At 36.1% G+C, this 26164-nt stretch overlaps 1 protein-coding gene across 1 annotated transcript in view; it reads left to right on the top strand.

Annotated features, from left to right (window-relative positions):
• The window catches only part of LOC120631040 (monocyte to macrophage differentiation factor), a 42926-nt gene that overhangs the window by 697 nt on the left and 16065 nt on the right, over window positions 1-26164 (top strand). The window contains exons 2-3 of the mRNA XM_039900436.1: window positions 1125-1315; window positions 15161-15413. Of these exons, the coding sequence (XP_039756370.1) occupies window positions 1125-1315; window positions 15161-15413 (444 nt within the window). The remainder of the gene's footprint in view (window positions 1-1124; window positions 1316-15160; window positions 15414-26164) is intronic.

The raw sequence follows: 26164 nt of genomic DNA, 5'->3' as shown, positions 1-26164 counted from the left end.
TTACTCAACTATATTGCTGTCCCACAACTGATACAGAATAAAAAAAAATGTTACCATCAATTTTATTTCAGTTCTATTGTAACAATTATTATAGTAAATCTTGTGTTATTTAAGTAAATGTAGTAGTTTAGTAGTAATAAAGCAAGTGTACGAACATAAAAAAATAGTAAACAGATCCATATAGAAAAACCTTTTTTATTCTATTTTTATATTTATATGCTTACACAATAAGATTGGGGGTTAGCACAGGTAGTATTTTTCATAATTACACTTAATTTAGACATCCTATAAATAAAGAACAAAACTTCAACAATATTACAATAATATTGCTTTTGGAGATAGTAAAAATCAGCATGGTTAGACAAAATGGATTATAATTTTCATTCATGAAAGAAAGCACTGGATTTGTATAGAGTGACCTTTAGTTCAGTGCCATCAGACTTAGGAAATGAGATAATTGAGATAAATTAAGACCAGGCGAATTGAGCTGGTTAAGACTGAAAAGCTTTTTCATCAAAGTTATGTCATGAAGATTATACTTGGATACAATTTTCTGTTTTGATTTTTTGTGCATCTCTAAGCTAGAATAGACATTTTTTTCCCCTAACCATTAAATTATAAAATCAGAAAATTCTTTATTCAAGTAGAATACTAATAACTAAAAAAAAATTCTTTTAGAAAATGCATATTTATAAGTATTAACATTGCATGATGAAAGCCTTAAGCTTTTTTACTGATCATCAGCTTAACTGATCTTTTCTGTGAAATATTTAGCAAATCAAGATTTTTTTTCTGATTGGAAGAATTTAATTGTAATTTTTAATCATTTATTTCTATCAGGCAATAAAAACATGTAAAAACTATACAGTCTTTAGTCTATGTAATAAGTAAACAACTCATTTCATTAAAACAAAGTAGATCTCTTTTAAAACTATATTTTTTTGCCTGGTTTTACCTCCTTTCAGATTTGCACTCTATCCAGGGTCTCACAAACTTCATCTCTGAGATGTTATTGAGTTATTTTACACGATTTTGTATGTGGTTATTCAACCATTACATTAATTGTAACTATTTTAAACTATATATTATAATGATAGTATTTAAAATATTTTATCTTTGTTTAGGTTGAAAATGTGGCAAATGTGTGCACGCACGCCCTATGCGTTGCCCCGGCGTCGCTCGGGGCGCGCGAACTCCTAACACGCTCCGTAAACGCACCACAAGCAATAGCAGCAGTGGTCTATGGTTTAGCACTATGTCTTCTGTTCGCCGTCTCCACTACCTTCCACTCTGTGTGCTGCTGTAAATCTGATACGTGAGTATAGCTTCATATCAAATATCCAATGTTCATATAATTGGCTCGTTCAATATTCATAATACAACACCAACCGCAAACCACTTTACTCAAGAAAAGACATTCAATTTTTCAACAAAAAAGTTCTATAATTTGCTTGATTATCTGTGAACATAAAATGTATTCTGGAGAACTCTCAGGCATGCAGGTTTCCACACGATGTTCTCCTGCACCGATACAGCGAGTGATATTTTAATTGCTTAAGTTAATAACGCACATACCTCCGAAATGTTAGAGGTGAGTGTTGAAGATCGAAATCGGTCCCACCAGTTCACATTTAAAAATTACCAATATGTTCTCAAAGACGTGTGAAGTCTACCAATCCAGCCAGGAGTATGAAGTCTAACCAGGGTGATGTACTATGGCCTGAATTCTTTTTATTCTGAGAGGAAATCCGGGCTAATGTGTTGATAAAGATGATGTTATCTATCGTTAGCGAATGGGAAATAAACCTGATCGATTACGAGCTTTTAAGCTCGTAAATCGTAATCGATCAGGTTCGTCTTCGATCATATATTAGATGTGCTCTCAGCATGCAAAAACTTCCACGAAATAAAAAATTCACTTACGAATTAGAAGCTTACTTTCAATCAATCAATCAAAAATACTTTATTGCCCACAAGAAAAAAAAAAAATAAAAGAGACAAAAAAACAAAGGTACAATTAAATTTCAACAAAGGTACAATTTAATTTGTGTAACTAAGGCGGCCTTATCACTTATAGTGACTTCTTCCAGGCAATCAAAAATACTTTATTGCACACAAAAAAAAAAGAGACAAAAACAACAAAGGTACAATTAAATTTGTGTAACAAAGGCGGCCTTATCACTTATTGTGATTTCTTCCAGGCAACCATTATGAGGAATTGGCTCACATATGAATACTAAATATCGTTATAACACCCAATGTGTTCGTGCTAATGTTCGAAAAAGCAATAAATATCTGATATTAAAAAGTAGCTATCTACTAGTCTCGTTATACTTTTGAACCTTATCTTGCATTCAATCCAACTCTGACCAATGAATATTGAAGGTCTTGAATAAAGTAATTCAATATCTAATACGTCTAAGTGCCCCTTGTTTATATTGGAAAGTTTATACTTTCTTCATTGTTTCGAGTGACGGCTGCAGGCATACCCTCTGGGAGCTATTACGCGAATTAAAGTAGACTATACTTGGATACTTATTTTTCACTTTCTATTAGAGATACGTCTTTAGCGCGTTGGTGAAATGCTATCATAGCAGCCAAAAGGGCCTGAGTTCAAAGATTGGAAACGAATAATAGGAAAAGTGGGTTTGAAATGGTATCAGGGAACAAATCTATTATCCGATTTTCTTGTATGAGCATTGACTGGGTTGATTTACCGTTTTCAAGCCCTGTTGAATTCGATTTCATTTGGGATTATCAACTATGAAAAGCAAAATTGGCGATTTAATATTTTAAAATCTAGATAATCCTACATTTAAAAAAAAAGTTATTGTTTGCACAAAAGCCTAACCTAAATAAACAATTTAATCTATTTGCAAGCATTTGTCTGTGACTTCGTTCTGTATTTTCTGTTTTCCCGTTTACAAAGTCCTATTGTAACCTAAGTTCCGTTGCAACTTGCAAGGCAGTCAAGTAAAAATAGACTTGGCTGAAGCTGAAAATAAAGTCTCTTAAATTTTATGTACTGGTTAAATTCATTTATTTACTTTAGGTAAGCCGTTGAGTCAACTCTCCTCTCGGTTATCAGTTAACATTGTTAAGAAAGTAAAATTGACTATTTTTATATTTTTTTTCACCCTGTCGATTGGTAGAATAAAGTATATTAAAAATGATGGTACACTTTATTGTACACTAAAACATACCAAAATAATGAAACAAGGAATAATTATACTAATATGTACTAGATGCACAAGTAAAATAGGCAGCCTTACGGCTAAAAGCACTGTCAGGCAACCTAGCAAAAAAACTATATACTAAGTGACTATATACTAAACTGTCCCAAGGGTAAAGATCCGTGAAATTTTTGAAAGCTAATCTATCTACAACTTTAAACAAACTTTTAAGGACATCTCCCAAACTTCTGCAGTTAAAACTTAGCTTTCTGAGGACGCGTACATTAGCAAGGGAATCGGTACATTCTCAAATTTATGGCATCACTGAATTTGTACTGCTTTTTCGGTGTACTATTTCCCAGGACCGAGCATGACATTCCTGTCTATTTCCACCATAGTATAAACGCTTAGATCTTTTAATTTGTGCAACGAATTTTCATGCAGTTTTCAGCATAGATAGAATAATTCAACAGGAAGGTTTATATGTAGTATACCCGCATATTGTGGCAGAGAAAAGCAAATAAATTCAAAGATTCGTAATGTAATGTCGTAACAAACGTTCTCTAACATTGCAAAAGCTGGCTAATCCTTACAAGATAGATAAAATAACTGTACAATATGTATATCTTAAAAAAATCATTGTATTATTAAATATTCCAAAATGCTCCAGATGCAGTAGTAAGTAGCATTGCAACCGTGCGAAGCCGGGTGGGGTCGCCAATACTATAATATTATAAGTGTAGATGTTTGTTTTGGATAGAAGCAGGCGTTACTTTGCGGAAATTCATAATATATTATACAAATTAAGCTTAATTTGCTATACTCCGCGAACAGCAGGAGAGGAGAGAGGAGAGGAGGAGGTCTGTATGGTGTTATTTATATTATGAATAATGAATAATTGTTAACTCAACAATGTAAAGGCAACATCTCCTGAAGTTGCTCTGGTTTCGGAGCGAAACGTGCAAGGGTACATTGCCGAAGATATGTTTGGTGTGGAGTATAAGGTGAAGAAATTATAAATTACACCATACAGATTCTCCTGCTGTTCGCAGACAAATTAAGCTTAATTTTCATAATATACGTAGATGTTTCTTGCACTGAATCACTGCACCGATTTTGATAAAATTGGATACATTATAGCTTACATCCTGAAGAAAGACATTGGATCCTTTATATCATCGGAAAGCAACAGGCTAACGTTTGTGGGGGCTTTAAAATACAGTCTTTGTTTTAAGCAATCCAGAGCTTGTAAAGTGAAGTACTACCGCCATGGTTATCTCTGTCGCTAAGCAAGCTAAAGGGCGTGGTTGCCAGTGTGATTGCAAGCACAAGAGACCTAACAATTGCGCATCATGATGGTCAGTACAGAAAATGCGGTAGCAAGTGTTTCTTACATCCCCTGCGAACTGTTGCTTCGTTCATAGGCGATGGTTTTCCCGCTTATCATCAGTTTGGCTATCTGCTTTTTTTTCTTATGATTATAAGAAAAAAAAAAAAGAAGAAAAATAGACCTCTTAATATACGATGGCGCGCAAAATAAAATCATAAACATTTGCGATGCCACAGCTACACTTCAAGCTTGGATGCTTTTAATTAACTTTTCGGGTGCCCGTTTACCGTGAAGCCTTAACGTAGCGTTGTTAACGTATGAGTCATAAAAAAGACGTAGTAATCATTAAAAATATAATATTATCAGAGAACGAAAAAATTATCTACGGTGCCATGGATATCAATAAAATTTAAGTGTACTTTTTCTATGCTGCCAAAATAAACTGCCTTTTATCGTAATTTGTCTGTTGTAACGTTTATTTGTTCGGTCTAATCATCAATTTTAGTTCTAGGTTCAAAACTCTATACCCGGATCGAGCTAAGACAATTGTGTAAAATGTAAACAAATCTCGGTTGCACAATGTCAATTTTGTGACTCCGGACTGGCACTGTGATATTTTTAACAGGCCCGAATCGGGAATCGACTCAAGGATCTCGTGATCCGTGGTTAAACATGGTAACCACTAGACCAACTAGCAGCTATCCTACACGTGGTCACAAACATAACTGCGAACTTCAACATCATCATATCAACCCATTACCAGCCCACTACTGGGCACGGGTCTCCCCCCACAATGTGAAGTGAAGGACGTAGTCCACCACGCTGGCCCAGTGTAGATTGGTGGACTTTACACACCTTTGAGAACATAATGGATAACTCTCAGTCATGTAGGTTTCCTCACGATGTTTTCCTTCACCGTTGAAGCAAGTGATACTTTAATTAAACGAAGTTAGAGGTGCGTGCTGGGATTCGAACTCGGCCCCCCGAAATTGAAGTCGAGCTCCTATCCACTGATCTATAACTGCGGACTTACAAATAAATAATTAGTCACTAATCTGTATTGACCCAGTAATCTGCTAATAGTTCATCTCTAACCTTTCCATTATTAGGGTCGAAGTTCAGACGTCAGCCAACGTGCAAAGTACTTAGGTGCTTATAGATCAAACACGATATTTAAATACGGAAATTATTTAAACTAGTTGACCCGTGCAAATTCGTCTGCACCAAATCGGTTATTACCGGGAAACGCAAATAAACCCGGACCCCCTGTATGTATACTAAATTTCATGAAAATCGTTGGAGCCGATTCCGAGATTCCAATTATATGTATTATACAAGAATTGTTCGTTTAAAGATATAAGATATCGCGTAGTGACAGTATTATATACAGTTGTCACCACCTGTCCCCCTTGCCGCGGGTGTAATACGAGGCGACTAAGGGAATATAACGGAGAACTGGAAGCAGCGTCCTCTGTGCTAGTACCATCTAATGCGATCACCAATCCTTCGCCCAGCGTGGTGATTACAGGCAACCCCTCCCGACCCCCTAAGTCCAGCAGTGGACTTATGATGACTAGCGGACCCGCGCGACTTCGCCCGCGAATTAGTCGACTTAAAAATAGTCGTATGTTATCGCGGACTGTTAGAACTTAAAAGAAACAACAATTCCGACAATTCCGATATACTTACTATATACTTCCGTCGTTTGGCGTAACGTTTACCGTTCACGCATCGCACGCATCAGAATCTCTCAAAAAGGATATTTTTTGCAGTTTTTGCAACATTTCTCATTAATGATAGTAGCCATTGGTCGTAGCGTGATGTTAAATAGCCATAGTTGTTACTATCAATTAAAAAAAAAAAATCGAAACAGCTTTTTCTGAGATTAGCGCGTTTAAATTGATAAAAATTTTCATCCCATTTCCCGGGGGAAACTTATTGTTTATCGGGATAAAAAGTATCCTATATTTTGACCCGGGATATCAGCTATCACTATAACAAATTTTACAGAGACAGACAGTCAGACAGACAGACAGAGAAAAAAAAACGTTTAGTCAAATTGTATATATGCTAACTAAACAGGTTAGGCGCATCTAAAGTTACGACACCGATTCAGCGGCGCGTTATGTTTAGGGAACTCTTAAACTGACACATAACATGCAGAAATAAACATGTTTTTTAATAACTTTTAATTCATACGAAAAATGAAAAATACAAACACAATACGTGGTATATTGTGTTTGTATTATCATATTTTTCACATCATCTAGTGGCAAGCATCATAAACAAGTTCGGTTGGTAAAAATTCTGTGCATAGCACTTCACTGCTTAAAAATACTTTCTAAAAATAAGTAAAAATATTTTGGAAATACTTCTATCTATAAGGGAAGTCAAAAGAATGGAAATTCGTAAAATTAGGAGCTGCAAAAACCTCTTTGTCCGTGGCCATTAATGTGAAATTATCGTGTTCCGCGCAAAGCACAAAGCGGGCTTTAAACTGCTGAAGCTTTGTAATTACAAGAGTGAATTTCCGAGCTCTGTTATAATTAGAGTTTCCGCGTAACCCGATCCGATAATTAATCAGATATTCGATACACGTGTTATAGGGGAAAATTGATCGATTTTACCGTGCACCTACCCATTCTTGCGTATTTTATTAGATAACCGTCAATCATATATTTAACTTTACATAAGTAGGTACTCTAAACTTCGCAATTAATTTCAGTTGTCAATTTTAGTTCAGTTGAGAAATGCAGTTTTCAGCAATAGATATTACTTAAAACAGCTCTCTAAATTTCTGTTAGTTACCAACATTTTCAGACTCAAACATCCAAACAACTTTTAGTCGGTACTTATTTAACGTATTTAATTGTCAAAACGTTACTTATAATTAGGTAATGTAGAAAATCGTTGTAAATTATTCTTTAGAATAGTAATGTAGGTACTAAGACAAAAACAATATTAGATATGAGTGATTCGAGAGGAAAGTGTATATGTTGTTTACATGTATTAGTCTTTATCCTACTAATTTTATAAATGTGGATGTTCGGATGTTTTTTACTCAATCACGCAAAAACTGTTGAATGGATTTGAATGAAATTTGGCGTGCAATTAGCCTTTGACATGGAAAAGAACATAGGCTACCTTTTGTCCAGATTCCTTAAATAGTTCCCAAGGGGAAAATTGAAAATTGTTTACGAGCTAAGCCGCGGGCAGAAGGATCCGAAATTTGGTATGCACTATGCATGCCATCTATGCTATGGAAAAGGACATGTAGTTTCTATACCGATCTCTCAAATAGTTGGTAGGATTAAACATTTTAACTAGCTCGGTTAGAGCGCGGGCGCCATGACAAATTTCTCAACTTGTAAATTCGCCGCTGGTTTAATAAGTTTGGAAACCTCTGACGTAGGCTATACATTAGGCACTGTATAGCTAACACACATCAACTACATATATAACCATATATCTAGTTGATCTGTGTTCTATAAATAAATAAATATGTCTTTATATATATATTTCTTGTGTGCGTGTGTATGTCACTGAACTGATAGTAGCCATTGGTCGTAGCGTGATGTTATATAGCCATAATTATTGTTACTACCAATCCAAAAAAATAAAAAATCGAAACAGCATTTTCTGAGATTAGCGCGTTCAAATTGATAAAAAAAATTATCCCATTTCCCTGAGGAAACTTATTGTATATCGGGATAAAAAGTATCCTTTATGTTGACCCGGGTTATCAGCTACCATTATACCTAATTTTACTAAGACAGACATACAGACAGACAGACAGACAGACAGACAGACAAAAATATAAATAAATAAATATATCTTTATATATACATTTCTTTTGTGCGTGTATGACATATACATTTGAATGAATTTTTCTGGATGGTTTAGATTCACAAATCAGCCCGACAGATGGCGCTGGAGTCAGCTAGTATAGATATAAAAATCTTATGCCAAAGTTTCTTCATCTGTTTAAATAACAGTATCGAAAATAAAACCTAGTAATAAATAAAGTTGTTCGACCCTTGCCCACAGTAAAAGGTCCTTTGATACCTACTCCCCGACCCGAAGGAGCGGATTAGTTGGTAATTGAATCTCCTTTCAAACGTAACAAATAACTTCCCGCGGCCTAAATTGTGATAGCCGAATTGGACTGTTCAAAGTCTAAAGACGAGATTATTGAGTTAAGTGCGCGAATTATTTCTCTTCTTATGCGGCTCAGGCAGGTACTCAGCACCCGTTTTTTTATTTTTAAACTAATTTTGACATTAAACTTCCGCAGCACCCTTTGCACGGCTAGCACAGTGAGGAGAAAAAATTATATCCCCCGATTATATACCCTGACAAGGGATTTAATTAACGTGTCCACCTGCTAACAATGGCGTGCATAGATGGTATGCACATAGAGATGCCAGACGGTCAGGAATCGGCGGGGTTCTCCCGAATTTTTGTATGTCCTCCCGACTCCCGACAAAGCAAATAATCTCCCGAAAGACAAGTTCAATAATTTTAAGTTCACATTTTCGTCAAACGAAACTTGCAAACAACACACGAAAAAAATATGACAAATACATATGGCAAGAAAAAAAACAATAAACACGCTTATTCGGTTCTTATCTTATGTGTCACAAATACCTACTATGTTTTTTTTCTTATATCTACAGTGCAATGCAAAAATATGTTTTTTTTACTTAATATATTATGTATATAATTAATATTATTAACTTATTTTTTTATTTCTTCCGACCAAAGCCCTAAAATCCCGAAAAATCGGTTATTGATCCCGATAACAGGAAGAATCGATCTGGCAACCCTGTCTGCATAGGGCATGCAGATTATATAAAATGAAGTAAATCCCCAGTAAGAGTCATAAAAAACTTAAGGATGGGTAATGTAAGAGGTAAAAAAAGCCTTCCCTTAAATGTTTATAACTCGTACTGGAGATTTTCTCCATTTTATATAATCTGCATACCCTCTGCATACCCTCTATGCACGCCACTGCCTGCTAAAGTACGGGAACATGGTATAGGAGAAGTTTACCCCCGTTTATTATTACACGTATACTATTTGGATATTATTTCCATTTGTGCGCCAGTGCTCTGAGAGTTGATAAAGCTTTCAAAGAAGATTAATTTGTATCCTTCCCTGAGGAGATAATTGTCTCGAGCCAATGCTAGATGCTAGTATATGTAGAACCACAAACATACCAAAATTCAAAAAAATATAAATTCTTATAGTATTAACTTTTTATGCATCACATCGATCTATACGTATTGACTCCAACACATGTTTGGGTTTAAAATAACTTCCGTACCCCTTATAAAGTACCCGTAACACGACGTACTGACTGCACCAATGCTCGCGATGTAACACGTTACATTACGCCCCGTAACGCCGGTCAGTACACACCTTTCGATTGTGGTATATGGCTGCTAAGCAATTTATGCTTATCACAATAAAACAGAACTTCACAATCACTTGTGAAGTTCTGGGGGAACTCCTTGACCATTACCACCCCGGACTTGGGAAAAGGAATATCTTGTAAAGGGTTATGAGCTGATGACTATTGGCTATTACAACTCAGATAATTACAAAACTATCCACTAAAAAACTTGTTTTTTTTTTTACCAAAAGATGAACCGACTTGATTCTAACTATAAAGCAAGTAATAAATATATTTTGTACAACATTTTTAAGTCGGTGCCAAGTAAAATACACAAAATAACTAGATACTTTCCTTCTACTTAAAAAAATGGAAACCGTATACAAAGCCTACTTAAGTAATTTTACACTAATTTTCTTTTAAATAAACCATTTGAATTTTTAAAACTTTTGAAGGTGATACAAAGATATGTATCTACCTACTTCTAAAGTACACGCTATATAAAAACCTGTGGGTGGACATTGATCGTAACATTCCTAATTGAATAAATATTGCCAAAGCTAATAGAGCTCGAACTGGCAGTTACATTCGTTACATCTTGACCTTGGGAGCCTATAATACTTAAGCGACTTCTTAATCCTTGTTATCTATATATATATAATGAAAATGGTCTTCGTTTGAGGCTCAATCACGCCTAAACCACTGATCGTATCGACATGAAACTACCACCATTCGATGCGAAATTTTTCCTAGATGGTTTATGACTATCTATTTTTTGAATTCCAACATTCCTTCATTTTTTTATTGCTGTTTTACTTTTATGAACATTTATCCCGCTAATAAAAACAAAAGATAAGCATTTTCTCTTGATTCTTTTGTTTTCATGGATTTCAACAGAGTGTATTTAACGGATTATGGTTTTTTACATTCAGCTAAGAATCTACTCACGGTAGTGGAGAACGGCTGGACCAATTGGGCTTTTTTTTTATCTTCAGAATTGTCAGGAGAAAGTTTTGTATGTAAGAAAATTTTAAAAAAGCCCGATAAAAAGTTAAAAATTTCGATGATAATCGAAGAATTCCCATCTATATAGTCACTCTCCACGAAATCTCGGGAACCATAAGACTTAGAAACGTGAAACTTGGTAGGAATATTACTTTTGCTATGTAGAGGTCAGCTATGAATAGATTTTAAGAAATTCATTCCCCAAAGGGGATTGCGGGGTCGTTAACAATGAACAATTCCCGTTTTTAAACTATAGCTCCTATAGACTTCAAATTTGGTAGGAATCTTCTGTAAGAGGTGTAGAAATAGGCTATGAACGAATTTTACGATAGCTCACCCCACAGGGGGTTGCGGGGGTGGGTATTAACAATTAATATTTTTAATTTTCCAGCTAAAGCTTCTACAAGCTCCAAATTTTGTGGGAATTTTCTATAAGTGATGTAAAAATGATTTATGAACAAATTTTACGATATCCCACCCCAAAGAAGATTGCGGGGGCGTTAACAATGAAAATTTTCAATTTCCAAGCGATCGCTCCTATAGACTCCAAATTTAGTGAGAGTGTTCTATATGTAATATAAAAATGATCTTCGAGCGGATTTTACAATGAATCACCTCCAATAAGGTTCGCGGGGGTGGGTGTTAACAATAAAAAAATTCAATTTCGAAATATAGCTTCTAAAAATTCTAAATATGGTAGGAATCTTTTATTATTCACATAAAGAACATCTCAAAATGGATTTCAATAAAGTCTACTTCCGACAGGAATTGCGGGGGTGGGTGTTAAAATCTAAAATTTTTATTTCTAACCTGTAACTTCTACAGACTCCAAATTAGGTGGGGATCTTCGTGTATGTTGGGATATTCGTGTATTTCCTTACAAATCGTCTTTTTGGCAGCGGAGAAAAAGTCATTGAGAGGTTTCAAAAACTTAACTTTACATGTAGCTATCCAATCAACGGACTAAGAATTTTACATTCATTTTACTTTTGTAGACTACATAACCGACGAATTCTTTTATTGCGGGATCGCGGAAATGTAACAGATTAAAATGAATGCATTTTCCAAGCACATGAGATGTGGAAAAGAAATTTAGTTACTTATTCCAATAGAATTCATAAAAAACATGCACAATTAATTTTCTATAAAAAATTGATGTCACGGAGAAAATTTTAGTTAACAGAAAATTCGTCGCACTTGAACCTAGACAGATTTCAACTTCACATATGAGACTTGCAATGACTTTAACTTAAACTTTCAATGCTCATTTCAAATTTTTTTCTTCATGTCAATTATTATTAATTTTTGGAAGAAAGGCACGGAAATGTTATAATGATTGCACATTGAAAGTTACAATGAATATTAGTGAGAAAAATCACCTGGATACAGACTAAATCGATGGAATTTGAGTAAGTCTAAACAATATGACGGCCGACTGGCGCAGTGGACAGCGACCCTGCTTTCTGAGTCCAAGGCCGTGGGTTCGATTCCCACAACTGGAAAATGTTTGTGTGATGAGCATAAGTGTTTTTCAGTGTCTGGGTGTTTATATGTATTTTCTAAGTATTTATTTATATATAATTCCTAAAAATATTCAGTCATCTTAGTACCCATAACACAAGCTACGCTTACTTTGGGGCTAGGTGGCGATGTGTGTATTGTCTTAGTATATTTATTTATTATTTATTTATTTAATATCGATGCTTACAGTTCTATCCGCGGGGCCTATTTATGTTCATACAAAAATAAAAAAAGGAGAATAATAAAAATATGAAAAAAATAAAAATAAAAACGAAACATAAAATGTAATTTATTTCCTTTTTTAATTCGCCCAGCGAAGCGGGCGGGAAACGGCTAGTTATATTTATATATTATTGGAGTATTTGTTGTAGACACAAATAAGATAACTAAATTAAAAAAAAAAAAATACAAAAAAAACACAACTAAAAATAACTCGTTATTGAGGCTTGCATAGGCGATCTTATATCTCTCTCTTCTGAACAACCTTCGGTGTGAGAAAATTAAACCTGAACCTGGCTTGGTGAGCTTTTATAAGGCAGATCATGACAAACACTGCATTACATTATTAGTGTATTTGTGTTAGTGGATGATTTAAGTCGCCGTTAACTGTTCAGCACTGTAAAAACAGCAGTTAAATGGCGGAATTGCTAAGTGAAGTCACCATCTGGATCAGGTCTCTCTAGAAAAACACACCATTTTGTTTCTATGGACAGCGTGTCTGTGGCTTCACTGGACGCTACTTTATGACGCTAAATAGCGCGGCGCTACGGTAGACAGCCGCATAGCGCCATCTTTGTTCACTCTTCTATAGCTTAATCAAACAAAGTCAAAATTCAAAATTTATTTAATTTAAGTAGGCCTAACATAAGCACTTTTGAAACGTCAAGTCTTGTCTGTTTGTAGTGACTCTACCACCGGTTCGGAAGGCGGATTCTGCCGAGATGCTGCCGGCAAGAAACTCGGCAGTTGCTTTTTTCCAACATCAACAATTAACATTTTACATTTTAACGTTAATTTTTTCTATCTTGGAAGAGATGAAAGCGGAGCCGGAGTTTTCCAAACAACCTTGTCATTAATAAATTCATTAATTGTATTTATTCTAATAAAACACAATACACTACGCTCGCTTACTACTTGACGCTTACTATGGGCCTCATATGAAGGCTCAGAGTCTCTCAACGGGCGATGGAGAGAGCTATGCTAGGAGTATCTCTACCTGATCAAATCAGAAATGTCCTATTTTTTGGATTTGATCACCTTAGAAGAACTAGGATTTGATCACCTTCGAAGAACTAGAGTTACCGACATAGTTCAGCGAGTCGCGAAGCTGAAGTGGAAATGGGCAGGGCATCTAGCTAGCATCGGGGAACCGATGGACGTTGTGGTCTTAAGGTGCTGTGGTGTGTGAAAGGCACCGGTAAACGCAGCGTAGGTTGGCCTGCAACGAGGTTTACAGTTGACGTCAGGCGAGTCGCTGGCCCAGGACCGTGGATTGTGGAACTCGCTACAAAAGACCTATGCCCAGCAGTGGACGTCAATTGGTCAAATTGATGATGATGATGACAATGCACAAACGGTTTACAAAAGGCTGAATAAATGCTTAAGCATTTTCTACCAGCCAACGTTCGGACGTGCGAGAAAAACGAGTGTGGGTGTGGCTAAAACAAAAACTTAACTTATAAACCATGATATCAGTGGCGTGCATAGAGGGTATGCACATGGTATGCAGATGATATAAAATGAAGAAAATCTCCAGTACGAGTTATAAATAACTTAAGGATAGGCATTGTAAGAGTTATAAAAAGCCTACCCTCAAGTATTTATAATTCTTACTGGAGATTTTCTTCATTTTATATCATCTGAATACCCTACCCTCTATGCACTCCACTGCACGATATATACTTTTGATACGAATACATTAGAGTGAGTGAGTGAGATGATTGTTATAACTACATTCTTAAACTTAAAAGTACAGCTATGAGTTTTCCAAAGGCGCCCGGTTCTAAGAAGAAAACCAGAACAAACTAAGCAGTGTTATTTTTGTTCCTAGCTAATTCTGACCCAAGCTAATCGTTTTACATAATCCTTTAAGCATTTCTTAAAGATTACGTTTAATCCAAACTTTGATCTTAGTAAGCTAACTAACATAAAATACAACTTCGTTTGTATTCAAATGCCATACAATTATTCTACTCGTTTGTTTACATATATTTGTCCACGTTATCTTGATATTGTCATTTCCGTTTATCAAACTATATTTGACTTTAAATATTTACATAGCAAGTTCATTTTGTAGATAATAATAAACGTATAATAAACCTATACGTAGTTGTTATGCAAGGTAGGTTGTCACTTGTCATTGAATTCAAATGATACCTATTGTAATCTGAGGATTGTGGTAATATACTATTGCATCTGGTCATATGAAATATCTGAGACGCCTCAGCTTAGCTAGACAAATCTAACTAAACCTTGGAAACGTAGTATGATGGCTCGGTCCATTAAGCTCCCAATCAAATAAGAGAAAGCATTTATTACCTTACCTTTTATAAACACACCTCTCTCGTGAATTGAATGAACGAAATATTGATTGAATAAACTTTTACTGTACCTACATTAAACAATAAAATAAAAACATTAAAATGAATGCTGCACGCAAAAAAAAGGAACTAAAAGCTTAGCAATAAAGTCGTGGTACTACGACTACAACATGCTAACACCATAATAATTTTGCAGCAAAATGAAGCACTTCCTCCACCGATGCGACCGTGCGATGATATACATCTTCATCGCGAGCTCCTACTTCCCATGGCTCACCGTCGGCACGTTATCCTGCTGGATGTTGCGAGAGCTGAGATGGGCTATCTGGCTGCTTGCGGTCCTCGGCATCACCTATCAACAGATCTTCCATGAGCGGTACAAGATGCTGGAGCTATTGTTATACTTGATAATGGGGCTGGGCCCAGCGGCGATCATTGTCACGTCGAATGTACGTCTATTTTGTCTTTACACGCTTTCTATGTCATGCATGCTAATATTTGGTCCGCTTTAGCTTATTTTTCGTTGCTCAACTGTTATTATGCAATTGAAGACTTTATTGATGTTCAGTATACATTCAATAAAGGTGCGAGAAAAGTAAAAAGGCGAACTGCTTGTAATTTTAGACATTTTACTCGACTTCTCAAGAACAGTGTAAAGTTTTCAGGATTCATGTCTGTTTGTTTGTATGTCATTATAATCACCAGCCTTTTTTTTTTGTCGTGGTGGAAAAGCTTTATTACTACCTCCGAACTTTGGGCAGGACGGAGGTAATGACGTGTGAAGTCCACCAATCCGCACTTGAAAAGCGTGGTGGACTACGCCTTCACCCTTCTCATTCTGAAAAGAGACCCGTGCTACGTATTAAAGATGATGATGATGATGCTGTAAAAAAAATATAACCGAATAATAACAATATAATTTAGACTTAACATCTTTTAGACACGTTCTCTCCATCTGTATCCTGTAATATGACACTTTATCTTAACCACATTTCATATGATAATGTTGCCAGCAGATATATAAAGGTTAGCGCACACGTCGACTAGTTGCGTCGCAATTATGTATTTTATTTGTGTAATGTAGTATTACGTGCCTGTAGTTTGTTTTCCAAGTGTTTCATAAAATTAAGGTTGCCTCGTAGAGATCGCTACTATTTTACCAGCCTATTGTATTGTTTTTTTTTAATCTCCGTAACTGCGCAAATGGTTCAAAAGTAAATAAATTTCATCATCCTTCCCAGGCTCTTAAAGTCCCACAATTGGGCACAGATCTCCTTTCTCACAGATAAGAGCAATAGCTATGCTAAAACCTTTAATGATTACTCCACTATGAAATTATCAACGTTTTATTGCTCCTCTGTTATAGGAGAGAGGGGTTTAAGAGCATAAAAACAAGCACGCTTTTCCAATGAGTGTCCACGTGTATTTCAAAATTCAAACTCTTACTTTTCTTTCCCAGAAAATCCCATTACTTAATTTTGTCCCGACCAGGAAATTAAATCTGGGCCTCTTTAACGGCAGTTAATGTTTAACTAGCAAGATAAGCACTAGAGCAACAGAACGTGAAGTATAATTTTCTTTGTGTATATTATAAATAAATTAATAATAATTAAATATACTACGACAATACACACATCGCCTTTCAGTCCAAAGTAAGCGTAGCTTGTGTTATGGATACTAAAATGACTGAAGAATATTTTTTATGAACAATATACATAAATATGTATAATATACAGATAAACGCCCAGATACTGAAAAACATCCATGCTCATCATACAAACACTTTCCAGCTATGGGAATCGAACCGCGGCCTTGTAATAAGTAAGCAGGGTCGCTGCCCACTGCACCAATCGGCCGTCGAATTATATCTAAATAAAGAAAAATGCAATCCGCTGCGGATTGTCCCGTCACCGTATGCGCTAGCCTTAACACTAACGTTCCTAATTAGATATAGTCTCGAAGGTTAGTGATACCGAGTTGAAGGTCAAGCCCATTATAGTATTGTGTGCAAATCTTTATCCACTTTTTCTAAGTAGATTCATCATCATATCAACCAATAACCGGTCCACTAAAGGGCACGGGTCTCCTCCCACAATGAGAAGGGTTTGTGCGGATTGGTGGAATTCAAACCCCTTTGGGAACCGAATAGAAAACTCCCAGGAGTGCAGGTTTCCTCCCGATGTTTTTCCTTCACCGTTAAATCAAGTGATAATGAAATCTTGAATCTTGTACTGATATTTTAATTGTGCTTGAAACGCAGAGAAAAGTTAGACGCGTGTGCTGGGTTTCGAACTCATCATTCGAGTATCAACCCATTAAAGGCCATACAGGGCCGTAGTCCACCACGCTGGCCCAGTGCGGATTGGTGGACTCCACACACCTTAGATAATATTATGTAGAACTCTCACGCATGCAGGTTTCCTCACGATGTTTTCCTTCACCGTTGAAGCAAGTGATAATGAAAACTTGAATCTTTCAAGATTCAAACTCGGCCACCCAAAATTTTAGCCGAAGTCCTAACCACTAGGCTGTCACCGCTTTTTCCAAGTAGATTATTTAATTATAGAGACAACTTTTCAGATCACAGACAAATAGATCTTCGGCATTGTACCCTAATGTAATGTTTGTTGTGAATTTTAAGTAAATTTCTAAAAAAGACAAAAATAACTCAGGTAAACGTAGATTTAAAAAAAAAAAATATCTAATATATGAACACGTTATTGTTTTATTTTTCTTTGATATTTTCAAGTATTTCTATAATAGACTAGCTGTCCCGGCGAACCTCGTACCGCGGATAATTTTTTTTTTGAATGTTATATATTAATACTTATTATCCTACTAATAAGTTCAAAGTTTATATAAAACTTAAGCTTACAGAAAAATCCTATTATAATATTAAGGATTCTTTAAACGATAAAAAAGCTTGGGTGTGAATTGCTCTAGCTTCATAGCTTAATATAAATTTACTGCGAAATGGTTATAACAAAAAAAAAAAAATTACCCGGCTAGGTTTGTTGTGGGCTCTTCTTAGACCAGGGCGCGTTTGGAACCCTCGTAGCTTTAGGTTTATGTTGGCGAACGAAGTTATCACCATCCCCTTATAATTATGTAAACATATATGTATGAAAGCTTCATAAGTGCCTGTGATAGGCCTACATGAATAAAGAAATTTTGAATTTGAATTTTGAATTAGAAATTTAAGAAGAATCCAAAAAATCTAATATAAAAATTGGTCCTACCGTTCTTGAGTTATAAATTGTGTAACTAACACAACTTTTATATAGATTAGTAATACTTAGATGCTCGAGTAAAACGAACGTCTTTATAATTGTAAGAAAAAAATTCGCATTGTGTAATTTGTTTTTGACGTGTTAACTAGTATATTTGACTTACTGGTTTATCCGAACGTACGGGACAATTCACATTGTCCAAATTTACCTGTTAATTAGCACGTTCCAGTGTTGACACATAGCTTTATTGACGCTGTATGGAAAATATATGCACAACAGAATGTTGAAAATTCAGTAACCGAATTTATTTATATATTTATTATTCTATTTATTTATTTATTTATTCAATTACAAGTCCATTACAATGTCATATAGATTACATAATTATTATATTTTCAAAAAAGAATTTCAATCTGTTTACATTTGAAATGGAACCCGATGAGGGCGCTGTAACCAGATTTCATTGTAACCAATATTATTGATTCATATACGGCTGATTGGCGCAGTGGGCAGCGACCCTGCTTTCCGAGTCCAAGTCCGTGGGTTCGATTCCCACAACTGGCAAATCTTTTCGGGAGACCAATTTAGATCCCCGGCCTGCAACTTTTCGGATGTATGTACGTTTTTAATTTAAGCAATGCTTTAACGGCGAAGGAAAACATCGTTAGGAATTCCGCATCCCTGAGAGTTTTCCGTAAAGTTCTCAAAATCGTGTGACGTATACCAATGCGCATTTGGCCAAAATGGTCTATTACTACTAACTACGGTCTAAACTCTTCCCATTCTGAATTGAGAGCACAGACTTATAATGATACAACCGTTCCCTCGGGACTTTGCCCGCGTATAAGTCATCATTAAAAGATGCTGACACGGACCTTTTTTTTAGAACCTTTATTTGGAAACTACTTTGTCATACCTATAGTCTATAGTCTTTCGTTCCGTTCCATAGTTGTTTGTATGCCATAGCCTATTTATAGCCTTCCTCGATAAATGGGCTATCCAACACTGAAATAATTTTTCAAATAGGACCAGTAGTACCTACCTGTTTCAAATACACCAGTTCCTGAGATTATCGCTTTTAAGTAAACTAAAAAACAAACAAACTCTTCAGCTTTATATATTACGAGCAGTAAGATGCGACGTACCTGCTTACTATTGAGTTTATTCATAAATGCACCAAATCCTTTTTTCAACTTTTGTGGATGATTCGTAATGGCTGTCCCACACGGCGTATCGATTGTATTGTATTTATATTTTTGCTATTGCTTTCCCGAGCGTAGGGTGATCGCCTCCGACACGAAACAGTTATTTTTAGCCGTAGTTGGGTACTTATACTTACGTGAAAAGAACATTTTTAAAACTATTCTTATCTGTTGTTTAGGTTTTTCGCTTGTTTTATATTTCCTATAAGACTTTTAAATTAAAAGCCATTTTCTTCGTCATCATATCAAATGCTGGACATGGGAACTTGAACCTAAGCTAGGTAGCTAGGTTTACATTACGTAGAGGCAGTCCAAACTTAGAGCCTCTACGTTGTCTGTACATAGGTCGCCAGGCTTAAATGATAATAGTTGGCATATTGGTGATAATATTCTAGAACGACCCCATGAACGCCAACTCGCAACTGGGCAGCGTGGTTGGTGAAGTCTCCAATTCTCTATCGGCGGAGAATTGGCTGCAGCAGTGGGGCATTAATATAGGCTGTGACATTTGTGCTTAAAGAGATATTTTTCGGTATTTGATCTCGTTTGATAGAAATGTTATGTAAATAGATATATTACGACAATACAAAACATAGCCATCTTGCCCCAAAGTGAGTCTAGCTTGTGTACTAAAGTAACTCATAAATATTAATGAATAATATACTATAATATACAGATAAACATCCAGACGCTGAAAAACATCCATGTTCATCCAAACATGTGTGCGAACCCACAGCCTTGGGTTCAGAAAGCAGGGTCACTGCCAACTGTGCCAATCGGTCGTCATATATATTATGACATGTTGAGAAAAGATACGACCGTCATATCGAACCCTAGATAAACAAAAATCAAGGTATACATTCATCCTCTCGCTACATTCAACATTTACGATATATCGTAAAAGTTCTATATCGTAAAAGTCACGAATGGTTATTTAGGAATAACCGTGAATAATGGTTTTTGGAAAATACATGTAAACCTATTGTTAGTGCGTACATACTTGCCTCCTATCCAGCAACGAACGAAAACTGTATTTTAAAATTATGCTTTAAAATAGTAACCAATACAACTAAATTAAATTTAAATTTAAAAGAAACTTCGAGACAAATATTCCTAGTGTAAATAGCCATCATGAGGTGGCAGCCATCTTGGATTTGAAATTTTTCATATCATAAAGAATTCTACTAGTGAATCCCCTATATTTGATATATTCAGGGAGTTGTGGCGACGGTCTTCTTGGACCGGTTTTCATCAAAATAGTTAAGAACACCTCCGACCCCCGACACTTTGCGGACAAATAAAACAATCGAAATTGGTTCACCCGTTCAGAAACTATGATGCCACAGACGCACACACACATTACTTCTAACACTTCTTCACTTCAATCTCTCTGCTTAATAAAATTGAAGTTTTTGTTATAAAAAAAACACATTAAAGATTAAACTACACTTAAATATAAGAAAAACCATGTTTTTTTGGTCTATCTCTGTAGTTACATTTTCTAGTAAATGCTGTGCACACTTTCCATCACCTTGTGAAAGTATTTATTTATTTTTATACTCATTTTTGTAAATATGTCAAGGAACAAAATGTTTGTAACTTCAAGTAGTAGGATACACAAGGTGGATTATCAATAAGTAGCGATCTCTTCCGGGCAACCTTAATATAATAATATTATATATATATAATTGTTAACGCGAAATGGAACGCAGCGATAATAAATTGTCAGCTGTGACTTTGACATTTCGCAGTTTTTTAGCTTTATTAATCATAGTTCTTAGGAATAAAAATTATCCGTGTTAGATATATATATGCATGTGTTGTCTGTGTTACCTTAGGTTAAGAACTAACTAGCTAATCACAACTATTTCTTGGTATATATTCAAAATTAACTTTTCATTAGTTTCACCGATCAATCTCCTTCTTCTTCCTGCACGGCACAGTTTACTTCGCCAATGACGGGTGGGTAGGATCAATCTCCTTCGTACCTTCTTCATCTACAAGATATTGGCGAAGTACCTTGTGCCGAGTTGGCATATACAAAAGCCACAAACAAGAATTAAATTGCATTGTTCTGAGTTTTTAGCGTCAGTGATACGTCAATGTTGATAATAGACATTTTTAAAAGGAAAAGAACGTTATGATTTAGATTTCGCATTGCATTGTTATACTTATTTCAAGAAAAGAACAAACTGTATTCAAATACAGTAACATTTCCTTTGATAGGTATTTTGAACAAGGTGTTCCTTTTATAAATAAATGTCACGCCCGCAAGTAGATATTATAGGTACACGTGCCCTTTATTCACGTTCACCATTCATGTTGATCTTTCACAACGGCCCAACGCACGTCTGCTCCGCCCACCTGGCTCTATCGATTAAGTTATATTTATAGCTTTGCTCTCAGCTTTAAATATATCACTGGCATGACAAACTGACTCTACTAACTGCCTTGTTGTACGGTCTTGTGGTTAGCTTGTCACAAGGTGCAAGGTTCGATCGGGTCGGACCAAATATTGTTAGTCTAATAATGAATATCAGTGCTAAATCGGAGTTAGTTAAATTAACGCGGTTCACACCGGCAATTTTATCTTTCATCATCGTCATCACCTCAACTTATCGACTTCCACTGCTGGACATATATCTCTTGTAGGAGGTTAAATAATCCATCTTCCCATACCGCTTTTTTCGAACGACTCATTCGATGTCGTCTGTCTACCTCGTTGGAATCGATTAACACTGTATTTTGCGGGGCCGTCATTCCAGTATTTTGAATTTTTTTCTTATGACATAATTACCACTTCAGCTCCGCCCATTACCACTTCAGCTTCGCGACTATTCAAAATATAGTTCTCCTCATTAAACGATACTCCCAACGTAAATTCACACGTTACTAGTGTTAACAAGGTACAGAATACAATGATTAGTGATCAATACCTTTGATACCTTGCGGACGATCTCTTGACATTGGAACCTTTTAAAATTACATGTTCTGTCGCTTAAAATAGCTGGAAAACAATGTGTATCCGATTGCCGAAGTAATCTTATGTCCTAAAAATATAATTAATTTGTCAACTAAACAGTTTCTTATAATGCCAGATATTTAATAAAACGTGAGCTAAATACCTGCTCTGGTAGTCTCGTGACTAATTTGGTCTTGTACTTAACTTGTTAGTCGCTCAAAAAGCAGGCAAAATCGCTAAAATGTGAATCTAAATAATCTTGTTCTGCGAATCTCAGAAAATATTAATAATATCTGCTACTTTCAACCTTAAATAGATTCTATTTAAAGCTGCGCTAGGTATGAACTTGCGTAGGTCTTATAACCTCATGTTCGACGCCTTTGATCTTGTGGAAAATAAATAATAAATAAATAAATATACTACGACAATACACACATCGCCACCTAGCCCCAAAGTAAGCATAGCTTGTGGGTACTAAGATGACTGATGAATATTTTTATGAATAATGTACATAAATACTTAGATTATACATATAAACACCCAGACACTGAAAAACATACATGCTCATCCCACAAACATTTTCCAGTTGTGGGAATCGAACCCACGGCCTTGGACTCAGAAAGCAGGGTCAGTGCAAACTGCGCCAATCGGCCGTCGAAATGCCGACATCGTCTGGACAGTGTCGCGACACTGTAACCACGGGCTCCTGAGAAGGGTATTGGCTATAGTCCACACACGCTGGCTGCGTGCGGATTTGTAGACTTCACACGTCTTCGACAACCCGCATAAGGTTTCCTCACGAAGTTTTCCTTCACCGCTAGAACATGTGATAATTAATTGCTTAAAAGGCCAATAAACCCGAAAAGTAATGTGCTTGCCGAGAGAGCGAACTTTGAACTTTGAACTCCAGATAGGGAAGAAGGAATGTGTTAGACACACATTACGTCGCCAAATTGTACGTTCTACCTTATTGTGCTGTTGTATTTGTATCTCTGTAAATTTTCTCTGTGGTGAACAATAAAAGTGTATTCTATCATTCATTCATTCATTCATTCATTCATTCATTCATTCATTCATTCATTCATTCATACATACATTCATTCATTCATTCATACGTTATCACCATAGAGGCGAGGATAGTAGAGATTTTTGTTACTGAGTTCTATACATATATAAAGATTTTTGTGATTACCGCCATGCTTATTTCTGCCGCCAAGCAGATTTGCTCTTTTCCTGTCTGAATGTTGTGGTTGGCCGTGTAATTACAGGCACATGAGACTGAAAACCCACATCTCTGATTGATGGACAGAAGGCGGCACATGGTTTTCTTATCAGGTGGGCCACATGCTTGGTCCCTGAATATTGTGCTACTATATATTATATATATATTAAGAATACCCCCGTCTGTACATTATCCTACTAAGTCAAGTCCCTTTCATTTGATATATTGATTGAGTTGTGAAAAAATATGTTATCTGCCATTTTTGCGTTTTTGCGCCGGTTGTTAAGATAATAATAATAATAATTGTTTATTGTTCAATAAAACATAGGTACAAGTTACATTAAATCTGCACAATAGGTATAACTTATATTATTGTTAAAATTTACAAGGATATATATATATAAGCTAGGTATAAACCTGTGTTATAGGCGACAGTGCTCTCCTTATAAATATGGCTCGTTTAAAGCAAAAAAATGAAAGATATGAATTCGCAGGTAATCGTAATAGGTGTGTGTATGCATGTATATATATATGTGTGTGTGTGTGTGTGTGCGTGCGTGCATGAGTGTGCATGACTGTGTGTGCGTGCGTGGTTGTGTGTGTGGTTCTGTGTGCGTGCGTGGTTGTGTGTGTGGTTCTGTGTGCGTGCGTGAATGTGTGTATGTGTGCGTGTGTGTGTGTGTGTCTCTCTCTGTGTGTGTGTCGGTGTATGTCTGTGTATGTATATTCCCGAACTAAGCTAAAACTTCAAGCAACTTTTCAGTTTCTGCATATGTTTGTGTGAGCATGTGAGCAAAAATAGGCTAAGTACTATGTAGGTCCCTTACTACTTAGGACAGTAAGGGTCCTTTCCTCACCTATATTATACCTCCTCTGTCTATTAATTCCCACTGGTCAAAGACATCCTCTCTCATAGTAAAAGGGTTTTAGAGCAAAAATCAATCATGATTTTGCTACCACTTGTTAAAGTTAGGGATAATAACGGCTTAACGTCTTCTTCCAGGCACCGCCAACCCTGAACCTTATGATCCGTAGTTTAACATGCTCTAGACAAACGAGGCAGATAAGCCATACAAACGTTTATTATAATAGACAAACTCTGAACTGTTCTTGACCCTCAAATGGAAGCATTTTAGGAGTTACACCTACGCACTATTGAATAAAACCCAATTATTAACGCTTTACTAAAGTTATTGACACAGAATTAAGACAATACAGAATCCTCATTCAGCCATTATTCATCATCATCATATCAAACGATAGACGTCCACTGCTGGACTTGTCTTTTGTAGGGAGTTCCAAATTCCACGGTTCTGTGCCGCTTGGATCCAGCGGCTACCTGCGACGCGCTTAATGTCGTCAGTCCATCTCGTTGGGGGTCGACCAACGCTGCGCTTACCAGTTCGGGGCTGCCATTCCAGCACCTTGGGACCCCAACGTCCATCCTTAGCCATTACTGCATGCAGTGACTTTTGTCCGAAAACATAAAAGATGCCCCGAGCACGTCTTACTTCGAACCCGCGGAATGTTGCTAACTTACAAACTTTATCCATTTTTCTCAATGTATGGTAAACGTTGAGAACATTAAAAGTAAAATAATTAATATCAATTTCCAAATGAATAAGCAACTGCCTGTTCAAGAAATTACTAAAGTGGAGTGGTTTTGGTGCTTCAATATTAGTCTTGTACGCGGTTTCTGTATGATCTTAATTCTGTGGTTATTGAGACGATTTTATGTTAAACGCTCGCTTTAGGTACTCTGTCTAGGCCTATCACTTGAGCCAAGCGGACGTAATGTCGTTAATTGGCTTTGCCTCACTAAGCTTGTTCACGGCTTCAGTTATAGGCATAACTGAAGCCTTCGCTACCAACTATTATACATGTATAAGGTACTGCTTATGGGACTTCCAAGATTAGTATATTAATAACGTATACTAAATCTTTGTGCTTACTATAAGAGTCATCATCGTCATCATCGTCATTTCAAGCGATGAACGACCATTGCTTGACATGGGTCTTTAATCTTTGGTAAGAGTTTCTACTCTCCACGATTCTGACCAGCGACTTTCTGCCTCTCTTTTGATGTGGCCTAACATTACGCTGGTCTACCAACGCTGCGTTTTATAGCCACCCTAGGGTAGGCATAAAGCAGGAGGATGGCATAAAATGGAAACTTTAAGAGTTATATGAAGAAATCTGGGTAGGCAGTGCTTTAACAAATGTATGAAGTGCACGCCACTGCACCCCAGAAGTACCTTGACTTCTTGACGTCGGTGGCTATATTAGCTGCGTGCTCGATACGTTGCAAACTTCAGTTCGCTCATAGTAAGCAATTTAGAGAAATGTTTATAAATTCCAATAACGAATAATTTTCGGTTTTTATATCGAAGTAACCCAAAAAAAATTTGAAAACTGATAACGACTAAGACACCGCGAGGTATCGAGAGGTATCTTTGCATCGTCTAGATTGTGTAGTGTATTGAAAATGCTCCCGTATTTGTATCAAAATACCCACTAACTCAACACATGAACATTGGTTGTGATTCAAATATATTTTTAATTGTTCCTTGGAAACTAATTATCA

Source organism: Pararge aegeria, chromosome 17 (genome assembly GCF_905163445.1).
Source record: "Pararge aegeria chromosome 17, ilParAegt1.1, whole genome shotgun sequence".
NCBI classification, from domain to species: Eukaryota; Metazoa; Arthropoda; class Insecta; order Lepidoptera; family Nymphalidae; genus Pararge; species Pararge aegeria.
Note: the sequence above shows the minus strand (reverse complement) of the source record. Positions and strands in the feature narration are given on the sequence as shown.